Below are 22,892 nucleotides of genomic sequence, written 5' to 3' on the forward strand. Positions count from 1 at the left end.
CCGGATGTGTGTTACCCCGTTGTGACACCATGACTTGTTGTACCATGACCTGCTGAGAGCCCCTGTAGCAATCAAGGGACTTCTAGCTATGCCTGGTGACACCCCCTTCCTTGAGTTCTGCAAATCTGCCGTGAACTGTGTCGTTCCCCGTGGTTTGTCAGCAACTACAAAAGAAAAGTGCTTGTACCGCTGACACGTACCACAAAGATGTCATACTGCTGCTTCTGAACTGTGCAGTGACACCCACAGCCTCTGCCACTTCCCGCTGGCAGACTTACCCAAAGCCAAATCGAGTTGGTGTCCGACCACATCTGCAGGCATTAAAAAAGACAGAGCAATGACAGCTATGTACTTGTACACCCAATCAGTGCTCAAAGAGCAGACACTACACTTGGATATAGACACTTGAAGAATTGCAGCTTTCCTTTGTGCATCACCATTGTGCCTTGCAAAGCACAGAAAATGTACCGGGTGACCCAGGATGTTTTTAAAAGTATTGTGAGGCCATAAAACTTCTTAAAGTTGCAGAGCATACTATCTTAATAAAAATCAAAGTCTCATATCTTGTAATTAAAATAATGAGTTTTTAACCTTATACTTAATGTGATTGATTTATGTGGTGCATAAACTAGGTGTTCTATCCTACCACACCCTCCAGAAGTAAGCCTTGACTGTTGAACTTCGCTACTCTAAGAGCAGGTACTTGGCAATTCAGTGAACTCACACTAGCATCCGGATCCTGGGCCTTATTTATGAAGGCCTTGCGTCAGTTTTGCACTGCCGGTGCGTCACTTTTTGTGACGCACCAGCGGTGTAAAAAATGCGCCTTGTTGCGCCATATTTAAAAAGTGACGCATCTAGGTAGATGTGTCACTTTTTAAACCCCTGCGCCACATTATACCTGTGTCAGGTATAATGTATGCAGAGGGGGCGTTCCCCCGCAAAAAGCCTCGTAATAGTGATGCAGTGAAATCTATGAGATTTCACTGCGTCACTTTTAGGACGCTGTTGCGTCAAAATCTTGCGCCTGCCTCACAGCAGGCGTAAGACTGACGCAAGCCCTTTCACATGGGGCTTTCCCCATGTGAAAGGACGCATTGCTGGAGTTGCGTCACTTTTGTGACACACTCCAGCAATGCGTCACTTTTGTGCTTACAGATACGTCAGAAATACTGACGTATCTGTAACTCCTTGCGACATGATGCGTCATACATTAAATATGACGCATCAGGAATGTCATAAGGAGTGCGCAGTGAAAAGTGACGCATCGCTGTTTTCACGCAGCGATGCGTCAATTTTCATAAATGAGGCCCCCTGTATTTTCTAGGAAAGCAGCAACGCATTTTACAGGGATTGCATCTCTGCACTTTAATCACAAAGGCCCCCAGAGAACTAGCCTGATGCTCTCTATAGTAGCTCTTTCTTCAGACTATCAACCCACAGCCCTCTTCTGGTTCATTAACTGCTTTCACATGGAGGAAGAGAGGAAGACGTGAGCTGTGGGAGGCTTGTGCACTTGCGCGTGAGCTGATGGAAGGGTCCAGGTACAAGAAGGATCCTGCACTTTTCCTTCAAAATTGCTTTTGTTTTTCTGCTGCAAAAGATTTTCAAGGCCTCTACCCTTCAGCGTGGATTCTCATTATCCTGAAGGAGGAGGGAATGAGAAGCAGGATTAGAGGAGTACAAAATTGACTAACTTGCCATAACCCTTGTTACAATATGCAGGTCCATAGCACCATTACGGATCTGCCTGGACTGCTATTGCGGCTGCGGATGGACTAGCTTCTGGAACTCACTGGAGCCTTTCTGATCTTAGCGGAGGTCCTCTTCTACTTATGCTTGTGTGGTTCTCTGCAACTTGAAGTTTGGCTGAGAGAGGGAAGAGCCCCAGGGTTGGGATACATCTGCAGACCATACTGTGTCTCAGCACACACACAGGTACATATTCGTGGGAAGGAGGTGGTGCTGAGGATTCATTGAGGATTCACTAGAGATTCTTAAAGTTCTGGAAATAGGATTAATCTAAACCTGTGATTCACAGTTGTTTCTGAGCGTGACCGGAAGCAGACAACTTTGGGTCAACTCTAAAAATCCTTCTCCTGTGCTCATAGTGAAATTCAAATAATTCTACAACCTATAGATTTATTTCCAAGTTACCTTCTAATACTGTAAATCTCCAATGAATGTTACAAGGAATACAAAGAACAAAATTCGCTGTGCTAAGAAAATCAGTTTTCTACTAGGAAACTACTTAAAGGAGTTATTTTCAGGAAGTACAGCTCGATGATTCCCAACAATTCACGTTCCATTCCTAATCCACTTGCATATTGATCTTACACTGACACCGCAGCATGAAAGTCCCCATCAATATTAATTTTAGCATTGCCATTCAAGGGATCCCGGACCACCACTGATGACATTTTGAGTCATCATCATGCTCTACAGCCATATTAAACACATTACTGAGGTACATAGTTCTTTGTGAGGAGAATGTGGGAGTTTACCTTTGGTCGTATGACTTGTGTAATGCATGTGGCTAGGAAATCAAGGGCCCACCTGTGCCGGATGTGAATGTAAAGCCACACCCTTCCATTTAGAAGAATTGTCCTCTTCTTCCTTGTGAGGGATGCTGTCAGATCCTCACTTTAGATAAAAGACACTGCAGTCCCACCCCTAAAATCTACCAAATGGCAGTGCTCAGGAAGAACTAATCAGCAGCCCTCTGCTAACAAGGACCTCCTTGAATATCTAATGGTAACCATGTGTACATTCTCCCACAATTCACTGTCTGGGGCTCTATATACTTCAGTCACAGCAATGCAGACAGTACACTTCCACTGTCTGGGGAAGATGAATCCACTACCACATGCATGCACCATATCCACTTCACATACAAATACTCAACACCCACATGGAGTGTCAGCGCCAGGATCTTGGGGCTCACATAAAAGTGGTACTTTACACAAGGGGAGTTAGTAAACCACAGTCTCCCTTGCCAGAAGAAAAAAAGATCTGGTCATACTTATGATTTACAAAAACTCTGTACGCTGCCACCATTGGTTTACGTGGCTATCTCAAGACGTGGACAGTTTACCCATGTTGTTCATGAAGGGGTGCTTTGTGTGTCCCTCCAGGTCATAGAATGTGTTATTTGTTACCAAAGACATGCATAGGCCTTTGAGCACATGTTATATTACCATAATTCCAGGGCCAAACAAGACATCAGGCTACCAATTTCACTTGAAGGCATGCACGCATGGCTGGGTTACACACCCATTTACATTCCCATCTTGACAGATGCTCTTGAACAAGGTAGGATCACCACCCCAGTCTTTCTCAATATTGGCATGGGAACTGTACTTGTTCTCCCTGCATCAAGTACATTGTTTCACCCACATTTTAAGATTGGGCTCCCCTCTCTTGAGGACACAAGATGGCTGCTGGTCAGGAAACAGAGAGGACTGTGGTGGTACTCCAGTGGCTAGAGGCAGGGTCTGTGTAGATGTCTGTCCAGTCTGAGGATCAAGATCCAGGACTCCCTCCATAGCAAATCCACAGCTCCAATCCATCATACGCCCCCTCCCCCTACACTCATGGTTCTCGAATCAGGATAGGACAAGGAATATTTTACTGGTGGGCTTATCTGTGGATTTCCCACGAGAGGCCGGCTTAGCTAATTGTCTTTGCCACAGACTTTGTTAGGGGAAGCAATTGGTCTCTGCTTGCCATAAAAAGCTACCAAGGTCGTATGTACTTATACTGGATATACCATCTACATTAGAAGAGGTACTTCGCGATCCAACCATTGTACTTCATTGTATTTTTAGTTTCATCTTGTGTGAGAGTTTGTTGAGGAGGTTTGATTACCTACCTATGTTACCTGGCTTGCAATTACTCGTTTTAGTTTGATAAATAGTACATTTTGTAAGTTTCCCAGGTTTCGTTTGGGTCACTGGTTCTGACCATTAATACAATTTAATTAACTGGAAATCCAGTTACAACACACACCCACAGCTACACTGTTGGTATAGACCAAACTCCACTGTCATTCTCCATTCATAGTCCAGTGAAATCTTATTGTAATAGACAGAACTCCTGCTAGTAAGTACTAAACTCATGGTCTAACAAACTGAATTCCTTTTCAAATACACTGACTGTCCTGATGATACAGACATAACACCAATGCTATTTTAACACCGAACTTCTCTCATAACTGACCAAACTTCTATTATAGACTCTAAGCTGCTTAAAGACAGCATCAAGATCTGTCAAAGACTGTGTTCGGTGTCTATTGCTCTACCTACTGTTGCAGGATTTACTCTAGTTATAGTTATGGGTTGTGATCTAGTTGTGGTAACAGACTGGTTTCTGTTTGTGGTTGCAGATTATACTCTAACCTTAATCATGGGCTCTAATTTAGTGGTGCTAATGGGCTGTATCTTAGGTGTGGTTGCAGGTTCTACTCTGGTTGTGGATGATGACTGTGCTCTTTTTATGACTGCAGACTGTGGTTGCATGCTGTTTGCTGGCCGTGATGTTTGCAGTCTGTGCTCTGGTCGCGACTACAGTCTGTGTTTGCATTGTCATAGCAGGCTGTGCTGTTTCTGTAGTCATGGGCTGTGTTCCACCTGTACTCATGGATGGTGTTCTACCTGTAGTGCAAGTTGTTCTCTGGCAGTAGATGTAGACTGTGCCTTGGTTCTTGCAGTTTCAGGCTGTGCTATTTCTGTACTTGCAGGCTCTTCTCTGACTGTGGTTGCAGGCATTTGTGTACTGGTCTTTTTTGCAAGCCGTGTTTTGGCTGTGGTTGCAGGCTGCTCTCAAGTTGTGTTCACAGTCTGTGTGATGACTGCATTTGCATGCTGTGCTCTTGCGGTGGTTGTAGGCTTCACTGTGATTATGATGAGGGTTGTGCTCTGTGGTTGCAGGCTATGCCCTACAATGAGTTTGGCGCAAGGGTACTGCCTCACGTGTATGATGGATATCTTGGTTCTTTATTACAAGTACGTTATATAATAATGCACTTTAAATTAGGTGGACAGGATATCTGTCACATTTGTCATGGAGAACTCATGCACCGCGCTCTAAATCAGCCCTTTATATCTTTGCTGTGGTCCAGCTGTCAATATAGGCTTCTGTTGAACATTCTTTTGTTACAGGTGGTGACACTCCTAACTTAATACACATCCTTTAAATCTTTTAGAACAAAAAGTTAACTTACCTTCTGCATGCTGTATCTACCTTGGACCGCAGCAGCAGACCCCAGCGAACCACTCTACAGATGACCAAAAAATACCAGCTATGCAAACCAAGAACGTGGAGGAAGAAAAGAAGCCAGGCCTGCAAGGCGAGCCCCCAAAGAGAGACTCAAACCAAACTGCAGACTCAAGGAACATGTTGCTCAGTGAAGCTCAGCCGCGGTTGAAAACCATGAATGAGGAACCAATATCTGGACAGACCAGTACTTCAGACCAAAGAGACCCAGACCAAAGTGACATTAACCCAAATTTCCAGGCTGGCTCGACAATCTGCTCACACAACTCAGCTACCTCTCTGCAGAAAGATCTGCCTCTAGGCTTAAGTGGGCTCCCCCCTTCCTATCGCCTTTATTCACCCTTGAGCCATCTTCCTCAGCCGTACCACCATTCCTACACCTCACTCCCACTGCATTACCCCAGGTTTCTTTTTCCATCGTATTCCTCAACATTTCCATTGATCCCTTCATTAAACAGTTGTAGTGACCTCATGCCTTTTGCTATCTCTGTGCCTTCAACCCCAGCCTACCCCAAACGTCTTGGAGAAGGGCACCCTCCATACACATATGGAGCGGTGTTACCTTCCCCAACATCTCTGCCAAAGCAAGGGGCTAGTGAGCAACAGACAACTAATGATCCCCAGATCCCCTCACCTACGCGTTCCATTTCCCCACCAAGATCAGAGTTCAGGATGTCCGACTTCAGCCTGCCCCCTGGAGGTGGCTCTTTGCCTAACAGGGTCATGCCACAACCAAGACCTACATTCTGGCCTACCTCTCAGAGCAAGAGGCTTCTACTTGAGGTGCCCCCGGGCAAGCAGCTGGATCCATCCTCTGGTGCTGGTATCCTGCCCTATCCACTGAAGAAGGAAAATGGCAAGATCAAGTACGAGTGCAGCATCTGCGCAAAGAGCTTTGGACAGCTCTCCAACCTCAAGGTACGTCTGTCCGCTGTGTTGGATAGCAGACTCTTACCCATTCCATTTGTGTTTCCAATGAACAATGTGCATTTCAGGTCATTGCGCACCATCTGCCCAGTCAATACTGCCCTACAACCGACACTACACCCCATCTGACCAGTCATTACTGCCCCACTGCGTTTATCCTTCCACTCCTATCCAGTTCGTGCTGCCCTTAAGTAGGTCTAGGTTACATTTTGTTACACTGGCGTAATCTAGTGTATTTTAATGTTACGCTTTTTACATGAAAGACCCAAATTACACCATTACTTCTCGTAATTGTTCATCTGTTAGGGGGAAACCCTATCACAGGAGCATGGGAACAGCAGGAATTAAGAGAACTCGAGAAGCTGCTGTTTTAGTTGTGAGATTTAGCATTATTTGTTAGTGAAAAGATGTCCTCACGCCTATTTTGCGCTAAAATAAATAGCACTAAATGCTGATTTTGTGATTTGAGTAATTTCACATCGTTTTGCTTAGTTTTACAGAAATTTCACATCATTACACAACAGGAAATTACACCAATTTCACACACCACTATCTTAAAGCCCTCAATGTTACAATGTATCCATTTAACACCACCGTATAGCCCTCAGTGCTCCCCAGGTATGCAACCAGTCCTGCCCTATAGTACTCCTTTGTCTACATATCTCAATGTAATTCCATTCTATAACCCCTCATTGATCCCAGTGCCTCTGATGAATATTACCTACTACCCTGGTGGATTCCCTGGTCTCCAGTCATTATTGCCCTGTAGTAATTATTGCTTTCAGAATCACTTGTCGGTACTGTATTTCTTCTCGCAAGACTCCTTTTATTTCCTGTCACTTCTACCATAGAGATCTCATTGCTCCTCGTGTCTCCAGTCTTTCCTACCATTGTTTGTCCTGTTTCACTTCCAGTCCTGTCATTGCTCTTTATGTCTAGAGTCCTATAGCCTCGGTCTACAGCTCTTCTGCTTCTTGTATCTTCTGTCATATTTGTCCTTGTTCTCCAAATACCTTGTTTCTGAACTGATCTCATTGCTTCTCTCTCTTTAGTCAATCCCATGAAGCAGTTCACATTCTTAGCTGTGTCTCCAGTCAATACTGCCCTAGAGGTCTCATTGTCTTCTGTCAATACTCCCCTTCAGGGATCATTGTTTTCATTGTCTTCAGTCAACTCTACCGTACAGATCTCATTATTATAGCCTTATAGCCCGCCGTAGAGGGCTATACCAGCTATTAAAGGCCCTCTCCAGCGTTAAAGGCCCCGAGCCGAAGGCGAGGGCCTTTAACAAGGGGGAGGGACTTTAAAAGCGGTATAGCCCATCTACGAAGGGCTATAAGGCTATTAGAACATTCTGTCACTAGAGGACAGAATGTTCTAACAAAAGAAAACAAAGCCTTTTGGGAGCGTGAGGGGATTGGAATCCCCTCAGGCTCCCTGAACCCTTTGTTCACAGCCAGAGCTGTGAACAAAGAAGCATTGGAATGTTGGAGCTCCAGGCTTATATCAGCCATTATAAGCCCAGAGCACTCCATTGTTTTCAATGGAGCTCCCAACATTCCAATGTTCTAATATATGTTATGTTATGTTATATAGATTTATACAGCGCACAGCTACTCCCAAGAGTGTCCTGTTGTCTCTACTAAATACTGCCCCACAAGTCTCCTTGCCCCCCACATTTACAGTCAGTATTATCCTACAGTACTCAAGATTTCCAGCGTCGCCAGTTATTCCCGCCCCCTCTATGTTCTGTCAGCTCTACCTTCCAATCTTTCTCACCCTACAGCCCACGTTGCCCAATACCTTGCTTGCTGCTGATGTGATCACTGCAGATAGTGCAACGAAATCCAACAATAAATCTGATGTCCTTCCAGACTCTGTTCTCACAGATCGGGTGGTAGAGCGAGTAACTTGTAGTCCATGAGGGGTAATTGGTCCCACAACCCCAGCTCCTGCGCAGGGACATTAGTTCAATATCGCGATGCCTAATCTATCGTCTCTGCATTGTGTAGCCTGAGTAATGCCTGTGTGCCGTCTTGCCTTGTCTGCAGGTTCATTTCCGGGTACACAGCGGTGAGAGGCCTTTCCAGTGCCACATCTGTAAGAAGTGTTTCACACAGCTGGCACACCTGCAGAAGCACCACCTGGTGCACACCGGCGAGAAGCCCCATCAGTGCCTGGTAAGTGACTTTAGGGTGCCTCAAAGAGGCACCAATAATAAATGTAGGGCCTTTGGCCAGGCAGATTTAGCGTACCTGGAGATCATATCCCATGCAACCCTCCTGCCACACCTGCTGGGAGAATCACACACACCTGTTTAAAGCGTACATAAGGACTCTGTGGCACTACACTGAGACTGATATCATCCTACAATAATATCATACCCAATACCATCTGCCACTACTTCATGGAAAGTATATAACTACTATTCTTACCACCACATTCACTTGCCTAGGCTTACTTTGCAAGGTAGTGGATGTGATATTTTTGTCATGCGTTGTATAATGCCAACGACTAAGCAGTGGTATAGCCATGCGAGATGCCTCACCTCTTGAAATGTCGGTGTCACCCAATATCCTACTTCAATGAGACGGCAAGCGGTGCAGGGATGGACTGTAGTTTAAATGCTCTCCTGAACGGTGTACAGAGGCCCACATGCATCAAGCATTTTTGGAGTCGCAAACGGTGCGATTCCTTAAAATCGGCCGTTTGCGATTCCAAAAATGCTTTTTTGGATGCATCAAGCAATTTTAGAAATCGCAACATTTTTGCGATTTCTAAATTGCGAATCGCTATTTATCGCAATTTAGAAATCGCAAAAGCCGATATTGATGCATGTGGGCCATCATCTGCACAAAAGCAAGGGGCTGAGTAATTACCATTCGAAAGCAGTGAAAACATAAGCTACTATAAAAAGCTAAAAAAAAAGTCTTTAGTGATAAAGAACAAACAGCCAACATGTGTTTCGAGGAAAACCTCTTTGTCAAGGCTGTGTGTAAAAAATACACAGAATACAAACCATATACACAGATATCTTTTCTAGTGAACACATAACACTTATGAAAATGCATGCAAACAATAAAGAAAATTAAAACCTATAACAAAGAACATCAGAAGATCAAAAGTGAAAAGAAAAAGTAAAAGAAAATGAGATGAGAGGATCAGAATTAAAAAAGAAGAAGCACGAAAAATCTGCACAGCTACAGAAACAATAACCAAAACTGCCCTAGGACAAAGATTGTGATCAATTAATATTGGTGATTCTGTGTACCGTAATCAATCGTTATTCAGAAGTAGAATAAACACACCAGTCGCTCTAATGTACCACAAAATATAATCAATATACATATAGTTATAAGATCCAAACTAAAATATTATTTTTTATATTTAAGAAATCTCCAAATGTGCATAAATTTCAATCTAAGCGATTTAATTGACAAGCATTGGAAAAGCCAATAGGTCTCAAACTCAGCTACGTGAGGTCTATTGGCTGTGTAAGTATTTTCTTAACCATGCTTCACAGCAGCGCGGCCACTAGAAATTCTTTTTGAGGCATGTGCAACATGACTAGAAAAACATTATGCCCAACCTGAATGGAGGGATGGGTGTGAGAAGGAAGAAGGATGTGCACTAAAGCTAAAGATGCCGACTTCAGAAATGGGGAACCAGGTTCAAATCTAACCAATGTTGTAAAATCTAAAATAGTTTTTTAATGTAAACTGTTGTTAAAAAGAATGATAAATATGTAATGTATCATTTTATATGAAAATATTTTAAACAGATATTGTTTTACTTGGAATTAATATCGTTTTCTCCACAATCATAATTTATCTTTATTCCCAGATAGTGGAGATGGTCAAGTAAATTAAATATCACTAGTGGGCTGCAGCACCCATTGTGCTACTCACTGCGGTGACCCAGTAAACCTGCCTCCTGGCCTACTATTGTAGCCTGACTGTGTAGCTTTAAACTGCCATTTTGACCTGTCAAAATAAACTCTTTTGACAGGTCAACACCTTCCTTTTAAATGTTAATAAGCCACCCCTGAGTAGGCCTTATGGCCCAGAAGGCCTGGTGCATGCTATATAAAGGTAGGACATATAAAATATTACTGTTCTATATATCCTTGCAGTGAAGAAGGACCAAAAGCTATTTTCACAGTAGCATGGTTGGCTGCTCCATAGGAAAACACTGGGGTACATTATTACAGCTAATATTTTTAATTTTGTTTTGTAAGCACCTAGAAAAATAATTTGAGGACTCTTTTTAATAGTTATTGAAAATCCAATTTAATAGTAAAATCCAATTTTGTATAACTATTAAGGAAAGAGTACTTTTAGAAAATTACATTTGCCCTACTTGAAGTCTCTTGAATCTAATCTGCATTTTCCTCTCCCACTTCTGCCAGCTACTAATTCGCATTTGAATAGGTTTAAACGTGCTCCTAGGACAAGGATGAAAGGCCTTAAGTGTGGGGAGGTGTTGTTGAAGTCTTGACACAATGGCCTGTAGACTGTGCCAGGAACTTGATTAAGTTCACTGAGCCCTAACCTGTCACAAGCAGATGTGGCTAACTCCCAAGCCTCCACCCTCCTTTAGTCCCCGCCATCCAGATCGGCCGGATACACAGTGGGCGTCTTGTTAGGTTAGTTGGATTTGTCGAACGTGACTTATCACTGGATAGGGTAACAAGGCACCGTAGCAGGTGTGTAGGTGTGGGGGGAGTGAGTGATTGGTTAAGGGGTAGCTAGTCAAAGAACCAGGTCTTCAGTTTCCTGTGGAACTCAAAAAGAGATCCTAATATATAGTGGGAGGATGTCTCATGTTTTGGGTATGATGTGGGAGAAGGATAGGCCTCCTATTCTGCTTTTGCAGAAACGGGATGTGTGCAAGTGAGGCACAGTACAGGTGTTTGATGAGTTGATTGAAGTGAAGGAGGCAGTTGAGGTATGCAGGTCCTATGTTGTGCAGTACCCTGTATGTCGGTGTGAAGAGCATGCTGGTCTGTCAAATTGGAAAAATAATCCGTTTTTTATGGGCTACATTGTTAAACCAGGAATTTTGACAATCATACGTTTTATTGGAGGGCTTGGAAGTAGGGGGCCTGACAATTGCTCATGGTTTAAAACTTCTCTGCTCAGATGTCCCAATAGGGACAGTTTTTTTTATTCAGCAGTATGGTACTTTCATCATTAATGTTTTATATATAACGTCAACCATCATTTTTTTTTTAACAGATTTTTATTGGTTTTCTGAAAAAAGCCATACAGACAGCCCCATTGGCATCATAGAGAAGTCGTTGGGAAGGAGATATGCATTACAATTATACCAATTAGCATTCCTGCGGCCCTCCCAGAGCTGGCTGCAAGCAAAGAGTCTCGACAGGGGGCCCCAGGAGCACATTACTGGTTCCCCGCCATCTCCCCATAGTTAGCCCAACATACAGCTCTGTTAGCCTCCATGTGTGTTACTGTTCAAAATGCAGATTCCAATAGAAAACTCTCAATACCCAACCCACCCCCTGGCCCTTAATCATCCCAACAAAGCCTCTCCTCCCCATCCACACTCCCAAGCATGCTGCAAGCGACTAAAATACTCAGGGAGTCGCCCAGATCCCCAGCACCACCTTCTAGACTCCTTGCCTCGCAGATCTCAATCTAGGGCAGACACGGAACACTGGAGGAGAGTCCTTGTCAGGCCCTCATCAGTCTCATCATGCCCTTCCTTCATCAAGTGTCAGCCGCTTCAATTGGCCTGTGCGCCCTCCATCTCACCAAGTACACCCTCTTCATCATCAGTCGGGTGCTTAGCCAGTTCCACGAGCACCACCCACACCTGAGCCATTTCCATTGATTTCTCGCTCCCATTACACCTAGCCATGCATAGCCTGTAGTTCCCAATACATAACTTAAACCATGTGGTTGACATGAAACCTAATGCGAGAGGAATAGAAGGGAAAGTGATGCACCATGTCATTTGACCTAAAAGTTGCAAGTGAAAGGGAACAATTAGCAGCAAAATGCCAAAAGTAAGCAGAGTCCAACATCCACCCTCATGGGTATTGCTAGCCATCCCAAAGTTCAAAAGAAATAATACAACTAATGGCGAATTTGAAATTATTCTACCTGTGTACTAGAAACAATGACGTGCAGCAGAAAAGTGGCTCTGTATGTGGTTGTGCGTGTGTGTGGCTCTGTGGATAGCTTTTTTTGTAGGTGGCTCTGTGTGGGTGGCTCTGTCTGTGTGAGGGTGGCTCTGTGTAGGTGGCTCTATGTGAATGACTCTGTGTGGGTGGCTCTGTATGTGTGTGTGGGTGGCTCTGTATGTGTGTGTGTGTGGCTTTGTATGTGTGGCTCTGTGTGGGTGTAAATGCAATAGGTCAAGTATATGCGAGCGATTAAGCTATTGGCATTGTAAATGACAATGCCATTTATTTAACGATTAAGCTATTGGCAATGTAAATGACAATACCATTTATTTATGATTTTTTTTTAAAAATGTCGTGAGCAATGTCAATATCTCTTCATTTAATAATGCCGAGACCATTGCATTGTAAATGCTTGTTATGATTATAGTGGGGTCTCCCTCTGTGAGCTTCTCCAGTTGGTTAGGTGGCTGCCCGGGTTGGCTGTGGGCAGGTTGGTGGTGAAGTCCTTGGAACTCGCTTGTTTTTCAAAGTTACTGTAGATCTTATCGATTTTGCTGTGAGAGAAGTTGGAGAGGTTGCCACAGAGTTGCTGGGAGGGAGTGATAGTGAACTCTTTGATAATAGAAAAGATCTCTTTGCAGTTGTTGGATCTGGCCTCAATTTTTTCAGTAAGGGCTCTCCGCTTGGTGTCTCTCAGGAGATGGTGGTTGTGCCTGAGTGCAGCCTTTTATGTAGATCTGGCACTGGCTTAGTGGTTGGACCTCTATTTTTGACATCACAGTGTCAAATCCTGGTAGAGTGCCAAGATCTGCTTGACAGGTCTGCTGGAGTTTTACATATCACAGTAGAGGCTCACTTCAAAGGGCAACAGAGGATGCCAAAATAGTTCTGGTGCCTCCATGGACTGGTTGTTGATGAACACTGCTTCGTTCACCCAGGCTTCTGTCTCTGGGCTTTTAGGGGGATCAAGGACTGCCTCAAACTACTATTTGATGTTCGATGTAGGAGGACACTAGGATTACTTTAGTACACTCCCCCTTCACACACACACAACCCTCAACATGTTTAATTTTGCCGAAGAATGCTGCCATCTTGAAAATGTCCACATTGGCTAGAGTTAACCCCAGTAACCTTTACTCCATTGATTATGGTGAGCCCAGGGGTCATCCCCACCCACCAGCTCATGTCAGTCATAAGTGTGGCATCTCCAGACATCCTCTTCCAAATACTCCTGCACCCGTAGAACATCAGAAAAGTATTTTGTCTGCTGTCTGAGACCTGAGAAGAGCCTAGAAGACTGGACCTGCTCTCCCTCCCAGGACACAGATATGGCCTCCAACGGTTTTATGGTTGACCTCCTGTTAAAGCTATGGGGACACATTAAGCTACATTGGGTCTTTTCCTGCAACTACCCAGCTGACCAGTGGCAGCTGGACCTAGTTGATCTCTGCCTGCTACCTTGTGAGTCTCTAAGTGTCTCCTCTGTGATCCTGGTGGGCTTTACAAGTGTACCCCTGTGGAGGACTGGGACTTAAAGGACTGGGGTCAAAAGGTAAAATCTTTGACCAGGCAGGGAAAAAATGGTTAGTGTATCTCACATGTGCTCCATTGCTGTCAATGTCAAATTAGGCCTAAGTCCTTCTCTTCTATGACAATTGATTATCATTGGTATATTATGCGTCCTTGTTCTATTTCTACTTAAAACTTTTAAATTTCATATGTCAGATTCCCCATATTGGATTTCTGTAACTGGGTGTTACGTTGTAGTGAGAAAAGTGGTTTAATATGCGGTGTGGATAATTTAACAACTTGACAAGAGGGGCTTTTTGCGCTTATAGTGTTCCTATAAGATGAAAGGTCTATCTAGCTTAGTACTGCTCAAAGGTTGAGATACAGTCCCTTGTCATAAACTGTAAAGATAGGCAAAAGAATTTTGTCTATATAATGAATTTAGAATAATTCTCCTCCTGAGCAATTACTCAAGCAATATCTTGAGATCAATTCACAAAGAGCAACCAATAAATATCAAAACAAGTCGGAAGAAATCAATCCAGTGTATTTCAAAAACTTCTTCTTTATTTTTCTTCTTTTCCAGACACTCAGTACTTTTTCTTTTCTTTTCCTCTGCCAACACGTGTTTCGTCCTAACTAAATATAGTTAATGGACTTCGTCAGGGCTAAAGGAAAATTAAACAATTATAAAAATTACTAAAATTCATAAAAGTTTATATGATAAAGTATCATCAAATATAATACTTAACATTTTCTAAAATTCTTTCTGCTGTGCAATAAGAGGTCTATTATGGTGGAACTCACTCTTTGGAATTGCAAAACATTACAGTTAATAATTCATCATCTGGGATGCTCCCATCCAGAGACATTATTATCCTAAAAAAGTCATACTCATATTTACAGATTTGTCAAAGCAAATTATAAAGTTTCCAACAAATTCTTAGAAAAAAGAGAGGAATCAGTATCAACAGCAATTAAACAGTCTATAATTCTCATGTAGATGGCTACACATCAGACAATCTCATATTTGCAGATTTGTTAAATCAACCTATAAACTTTCCATCAAATTCTTAAAAAAGGGAAGAATCAGTAACAGCAGCATTTAACCTGTCTATACTTCTCATGATGTAAATGGCTATATATCAAACAATCTCATAGTCTTTCTAACACAGAGGTATATGTACGTTTAGATGCTAGACTCACCAATAAATATCTTTACTCTATAGTATTGGCGAGACCTCAGACGATCACAGATTGAGAGTTCCTAGAGAGTACATATAGTTCCATTATTAAGGGTATGAGTCCACAGTGTTACATGTAATACAGACTCTATAATATGTATTCATATTCATCTAGGTTTCAAAATTAAAAAAGCCCTCCTGATTACTAAGTTAACCTGAAATCATTAGATAGTATTTAAAACCCTATTATCATAATCTTTATATTAACGCCCTCATGTATAGAGACAAACCCTTATGGGTGGTGGGTATTTAAACAAATTTCTACACCTTTTGTATTTAATGTTCTATTGGGGAAGGTTCAAGTACCTCAAAAAGGAAACATATAACTATTGGTGAGGTGGGTGCCCCGTGGGGGGCTGTCCAGATCGTCTGAGGTCTCGCCAATACTATAGAGTAAAGATATTTATTGGTGAGTCTAGCATCTAAACGTACATATACCTCTGTGTTAGAAAGACTATGAGATTGTTTGATATATAGCCATTTACATCATGAGAAGTATAGACAGGTTAAATGCTGCTGTTACTGATTCTTCCCTTTTTTAAGAATTTGATGGAAAGTTTATAGGTTGATTTAACAAATCTGCAAATATGAGATTGTCTGATGTGTAGCCATCTACATGAGAATTATAGACTGTTTAATTGCTGTTGATACTGATTCCTCTCTTTTTTCTAAGAATTTGTTGGAAACTTTATAATTTGCTTTGACAAATCTGTAAATATGAGTATGACTTTTTTAGGATAATAATGTCTCTGGATGGGAGCATCCCAGATGATGAATTATTAACTGTAATGTTTTGCAATTCCAAAGAGTGAGTTCCACCATAATAGACCTCTTATTGCACAGCAGAAAGAATTTTAGAAAATGTTAAGTATTATATTTGATGATACTTTATCATATAAACTTTTATGAATTTTAGTAATTTTTATAATTGTTTAATTTTCCTTTAGCCCTGACGAAGTCCATTAACTATATTTAGTTAGGACGAAACACGTGTTGGCAGAGGAAAAGAAAAGAAAAAGTACTGAGTGTCTGGAAAAGAAGAAAAATAAAGAAGAAGTTTTTGAAATACACTGGATTGATTTCTTCCGACTTGTTTTGATATTTATTGGTTGCTCTTTGTGAATTGATCTCAAGATATTGCTTGAGTAATTGCTCAGGAGGAGAATTATTCTAATATGCGGTGTGGTTGTGAGACCTCACCATGGAATACATTGCCCTGTTGCTGTAGGAGGAAGTCAGCAATATGACTATTGGAGTTCACCTTTTCTGTCTGGGGCTTGGGAATGGCAATTCCATGAGCCAGGCACCCCATGCACATTGTTTTCTATGCTAGCTAAAAGATCAGCACGTGCAGTTGAGTGCTTGGTGCAGCCTTTTTTGCCAAGTCCAGGGAACAATGGGGCAGTCCTTCTTCAGTCCTCTCTCTTGTCCAGATGTGATCTGAGGTCTGGGTACCAATGGTGCCACATTTTTGCCCAGAATGTGCCCTCGGGAGATGGAGCGGTTACTAGCCAATGGGACACTAGGACTCTCCCTGCCTGATGATTACTTCCTGCAATGTGTAACATCTTGCCATCCCAGAGTGCTCTATTTTGCCTGATCCATAGATGGCAAAACCCCACTCCCGTTATATGGAGCTTCGTAGCCCACCTCAGGGGATGACTAGCTGGGGACTACACGCCCAAGGAAACTCCAGCTGGCAACTGATCTCTCCTCTCTGTCCCTAACGCCATCCCACCTACCTCAACAAAAGAGCAACCCCTTTCGTATGTGTCCACCATTTGCCTTTCAAAGCCAGCTTCCCCTTTGACGCTTGCCCTTTTGGGCTCATGCCCTGTGTGGCTTCCTGCCAGGGAGAGGTGTACATCTCTACCAATGGCAGGTTTTTAATGTTTGTAATCCTGTGAGCTGTTCATACTTCTTCCAAAGAGGACAGAAGACTGTCTTGTGGCCAGCATCTGCAAGTGTCTACAGGAAGACTTGGGCAACAGAATGGCATCTTTCTAAAATTTGAATTTCTTAAACAGTTACATTACATTTGACTTGGGCATCAAGGCGTGTTCAATGTAACAATTCTTTGATACCTTGGAGAATCAACTTTAGCTGTCCCATTCCAGTGGCGGCCGGTAAGTTTTGGGGGAGGGGGTGGACGGGACGCACACACACACACGCTCACATACACATAACACTCACAACCAGGGACACACACACACACACACAAACACATTCATTCACAACACTCTTTCCCAAACATTCATACATGCACGCACGCACCAAACAATGTAAAAAGAAAATAAATCACACACACCTTCAGCCAGCTCTAACCTTTGCTGGGCTGAGAAAGTCACGCCCAACGGAGCTGCGACTTTCTACACACCGCAAAAAGCTTAAGAACAAGAGAAATGCCTATTTTAGGAAAATCACGCGTGCGAAATCTGACTTCTTTCGCCTCCAGCTTGACCAAGCGAAAAACCGACCAAGAAAATTGTTCGAACTAGTCAAAAGTCAAACAAAGCCGCAACCCTTGCAATCAAACAACCCAACAAGCGATATCCCACACAGTGAAGACTTTTCCGCCTTCTTCAAGCTAAAGACCGACAAGATAAGAAAGGATCTCCTCAATGACGTAAGCCAACACCCTGTTCACATCAGAATGTCTAACATTCAGCCAAAAAACAGCGCATCGTGGGCTTCATTCGACTTCTACTCTGAAGATGCAATACGCAGACTGCTCGGTACCTTAAAGCCCTCTAATCACCTCACAGACCCCCTGCCTGCTAACGCGGTAAAAGACTTCACCACCATGCTCCTCCCACTCTGGACTAAAATCATTAACAGCTCCCTTCAACAGGGTCTCATCCCTGACTCACTCAAAGTGGGGCAAGTCACGCCCATACTCAAGAAACCTACAGCCGACCCGTCTGACTTAAACAATTACCGTCCCATCACAAACATCCCCACCTTGGCCAAACTGTTGGAAAAATGTGTGCAACTTCAACTAACAAAACACATTGACAAGTTTGATCTCCTCAACCCTCATCAATCAGGCTTCCGAGCGAAGCACAGCACGGAAACGGCCATGACTCACATAATCGATGACGCCCTCCAAATGCTTGATCGCAATGATTCATGCCTCCTCATCCTTTTCGACCTTTCTTCAGCTTTCGACACGGTCAAACACGAGAACCTCCTTGAGCTGCTAAACACTAGAATGGGTTTATCCGGGACTGTTCTCAAGTGGTTCACTTCCTTCCTACATAACCGGTCTCAGAAGTTCAAGATCAACAATGTGTTGTCCTCGCCTGTGCCAGTAGACTTAGGCGTTCCACAAGGATCCTCCCTTTCACCCACACTGTTCAACCTCATCATGGAGCCACTTGCCACCCTGCTCCAAGCATCCAAATGTATGCTTCCATATGTATGCCGATGACACTCAACTCTACCTAAAGGTACAATCCCCGGAAGATATCAAACTCCTGAACCACACTCTTATAAAGACCCAATCGTGGTTGGCCGACAATCACCTCAAACTAAATGCTCTGAAAACTGAGTTCCTTTTGATAGCACCCCCTGCGAAATCTACCACCACCCAACTTTGGCTCAACCACCTAACAGCATTCAATGTCCGGCCCACCATCGTGGAGTCCGCGAAATCCTTAGGTGTCACTCTTGACGCAAAGCTCAACATGCAACAGCACATTAGCAAAGCAACGAAAGGAGCCAATTTCCATATCAACTCATTGAGGAAGCTGAAACCCTTCCTCCCAGCCAAAGACTTCCAAAATGTAGTACAAGCCCTCGTCATCCCCCGCATAGACTATGGAATAGTGACCCTCAGTGGTCTCCCTCTAGCAACAACTGCACCCCTAAGAGCCTCCTTGAACGCTGCCGCGAGACTCATTACGGGCTCAAGAAAACACTCTCATATTACCCCTGACCTGAAATCTCTGAAATGGCTGCCCTTTGAAGCCAGAATACAACTGAAAATTGCTGTGATGACACACGCGGCCGTTCACCACAAGGCACCTAACTACCTCACTCAAAAGCTGACTATATCAGGAGGTTCGAGATCCAATAGAAGTACAAAAAATCTACTCTTGAAACCTTGCAGATTCCGGAAGGAAAAAACATACAAACGCTCCTTCTCAGGAATGGCACCGAGGATCTGGAACGCACTCCCTCCTGAAACCAGGCTTATCTCCTCCACGGCCGTCTTTAAGAAAGAGGTGAAAGCCATCCTCATGGCTAAGTTCACCTGAACTTTAATGTTTGTTGCTCAGAGACTTCGCACCGCTTGGGTATTACTGATTACATGTTTGTCTAATGTCAAATAATGTCATATTATTCAGGATCTAGACTTGTTTATTCGTCTTGTTTGCCATTATCCCATGTTGGATAGTCGATCCTTTTATACTACTCACTAAATATCTATTAGACTATACACGTTAGCCTACTGAATCTCGATGCCCGTCCCCTTTGCTCCCCGTAACTTTTAGTTACTGGCATAAGCAATCCCTTTAGCATTAGTTCGCCTGACTTTTATCGTAGTTGTATGAAAGACTCAGTATCGTCTTATATTATCGCTTATTTGATTGTTTATTGATCTTTTATTAGAACATGACTGCCATCCGATCATGCTACTGAATTTTATATTGCACCCAATATTATGTTGCGTCACCTTCTTGCTATCCCCACCCTTATTTCTGTGAAGCGCTCTGATATCTGTAAAGATCTTGTTCGCGCTATATAAAACTCTGAATAAATAAATAAATAAATAAATAAATAAAAGCAAAGTTCATTTCAGGCAGCCAGGAGCCAGCACTAAGTGCACATGTGTGTCTCCTGGCTGCTTAAACTGAAAGTGAATAGTGTCTGTCAGGCTGACTTTTGTTCAGCCTGACAGACACTGTTCCTACGGGGGGAAGAGAGCGGGGCGGGACCCTTCCACTCAAATGGACCAGCCGCGCCTGTCCCATTTAGAAGTTTGCACTGCTGAGTTGTCTGCATGTAACCTCGTACTCACTCGCCAATTAAGCTACTTGTGTTTCTGCGGTACAAAATGACAATATGTTTCTTTTAAAGCTTAGGACTAAGCATGGGCGGAAAATCCGTTCCGCTCGCGGATTTTGCGGATTTTCGGTAAATTCGCGATCCGCGAACGCTCGCGAATTTACCGAAAATCCGCAGATTCGCACGCAGCAGATTTTTTTTTCTTGGTGATACAATTTTGCGGCGTGCGGCGTAAGTTCCAAATTGCGAACATGTAGGTGCGGCGGGCAGCAACAATCTCGCACTCGCTAAATTACAAAATTTGCAATTCTGCACAAGAAATCCACTAGCAAGCAGCATAGACCTTCTGAAAATGATGATTTTTATCAGAATAACTCCTCAGGTTGACATTTGCCTGCCCTTTTTTGGATTTGAGGCCTTTTGACTTTCTTTGGATCACTTTTGGATTGGAAATCAACTTTAACAAGTAAGTTTGTTTGGGGCATTACATTTGCTGTTCTGCAGAAAAACGAGTTTTGCTAAACTGAAAGCACTCGGCAGGTGCAAAAGTTCAAATTCATCATTAGTAACCATTCCCTGTAGTGCTTCCTGACTGGGGCCCCTCCAGAGTTCAGTTGCTAGTTGCAACAATTGTATGACCCTGCTCTGACCCTCACAGCCGGATCATAGAATAGCTACAAGTAGGCCACAAAGGCCCTGGAAAAAAAATTGCACTGCAACAGAAAGCAAATGACAGATAAGGAAGCAGGTGCCAGACTGGAATTTTAACCCCTTCGACGCTGATGACGAGCTGGGCTCGTCATGGCGTAGCCTCCTCGCACGCTGATGACGAGCCCAGCTCGTCACGTAAAGTGCGTTTTTTAAAAACCCAGCGTGCGAGCGGAATTCGGCTAGCGCGCATGCGGTTAAAACAGTGACACATTAATAAATCAACCCCAAATTAATTCATGTCAGTTGAAGCAGGGCAGGTGTGCTTGCTTTTCCCCCCCATAATCTACAGTGATGATGATGAACCAGAGGGTGGCATTGATGTACCAGAGGGTGGCATGGGTGAAACAGAGGGTGGCAGTGATGAAACAGAGGGTGCTGTGAACCTGTGATGATGAACCAGACGTAGAAACAACATAGTCACGACCGTTGCGTGCCGACAAGTAAGTTCGCAATTGCGAACTGGTACAAAATCCTCGCGAACTGGCAGAAACCCTTGCGAACACTATAAAAACTAAAAAAATCGCGAGAATTCGCGGATTTTGCGGATTGCGAGTCCGCAAATACGCAAATTTGCGAACGCCAGATTCGCAAAATCCGCCCATGCTTACTTAGGACAAATAAAAATACATAATCTACTGTTTAATATATAGGACCTAGCCACTCGATAGGCCTCCTTTAGAGGAGACATATATTTTAAAAGAGAGGTTTGGGTTTTACCATTAGTTTAAATGTCAAAGTTGAATGAGCAGGTTAAAACTGCTCAGCAAGTCTGCAGTGACAGGCGAGGAAACATTTTAATGTTGCCATACCCAGGGGTGCACAATAGGTGCTGCAGCCTTGGGGCAATGCTTTAACGTACATGCCCTGGATATCACTGGTACCATATACTAGGGACTTATAAGTATGTAAAATTATACCAATAGGGTGTAAGCCAATCCAACATATACTTTGTAGAGTCAGAACACTGACACTAAGGTCTGGTTAGCTGGCCTCAGTGCAAACTGATTTGAAAAGTCAGGAGCATCAGTTCAAAACTTTGGGATGATCATGCAAAAGTAAGGCATTTCCTTACAGTTGTTTACTAAGTTTTACTCTAGTTTTCTAATTCAGTTTGGAATATTTTTTTTTTGCATTTCAATTTTATTACTGTTTTGATACTGCATAAATACTTTACACAATGCCTCTAAGTTAAGCCTGTCTTCTGTGTGCCATAGTTCTCAGGGGGTTGAGCTCAGAATTATTTAGTGACTTTAGTGGTTCACCCTAACAAGGACTGAGATCATTACTTGAATTGTTTACTGAGCCCTCCCTCAACTAATAACCCAATTTCTTGCAAACCGTTAATATAAAAAGACTATGCCCGCACTCTACGGGCTTGCATTATACTCTACTCAGTCTACTTTTGGTTAGGTTACTTCTGGCTCTCCCTCAATAGTCCCATCTCCTGCAGACTGGACAGACTTCTTACCTTCAGTTTACACCCACATTGGCTTCCAGGAGCTTCAGGTCAGGGGAATATCTTCTTTCTTCTAAGGTAAGATTCCAGGTGATGTCATCTTAAACTCTGAGAAGCCTGTTGCTAGCATACACAAGCTCTTGTTGCACAGCAGTCCTCACAGTACTTTGTGGAGCACTTCCATCTTTGGTCAAAGAAAAATTGGAAGTGGAACAACAAGCGGGTCAGTGTCTCCCACAATAATACAATCAAAGCTGACAGGGGATGTGGATGTTATGCCTGCACTTCGAGAACTGGTTATGGGTGATTGTCCTTTCAAGCATCCTTGCCAATCCTCTCTGCAAACACAGCCAGTGTGTAGAGTGATGCTCATATAACAGGGAAGTCTCCAACCTTGAGTACTCACAACAGAGGCACAAAGAGGTACGAATTTCCTACACCTGACTATTAACAGCTAAAAAAACTGTGACAATGGCAAAGGCAAAGAGCTAGTCTCATCTTAAGGACACATCACTTGCTGCAATAATCCTTTATTAACATTTTAGAGCCTGATATAGAGTTTGGTGGATGGGTTAATCCATCACAAATGAGACAAATATTCTGTCTGCCGTAT

The 22,892-nt window shown here is 43.2% G+C and overlaps 1 protein-coding gene across 1 annotated transcript in view; it reads left to right on the forward strand.

Annotated features, from left to right (window-relative positions):
• Positions 1–22,892, forward strand: part of ZNF683 (zinc finger protein 683) — a 52,782-nt gene that overhangs the window by 26,855 nt on the left and 3,035 nt on the right. The window contains exons 4-5 of the mRNA XM_086958911.1: positions 5,204–6,192; positions 8,253–8,381. Of these exons, the coding sequence (XP_086815037.1) occupies positions 5,204–6,192; positions 8,253–8,381 (1,118 nt within the window). The remainder of the gene's footprint in view (positions 1–5,203; positions 6,193–8,252; positions 8,382–22,892) is intronic.

Source organism: Lissotriton vulgaris, chromosome 2_1 (assembly GCF_964263255.1).
Source record: "Lissotriton vulgaris chromosome 2_1, aLisVul1.2, whole genome shotgun sequence".
NCBI lineage: Eukaryota > Metazoa > Chordata > Amphibia > Caudata > Salamandridae > Lissotriton > Lissotriton vulgaris.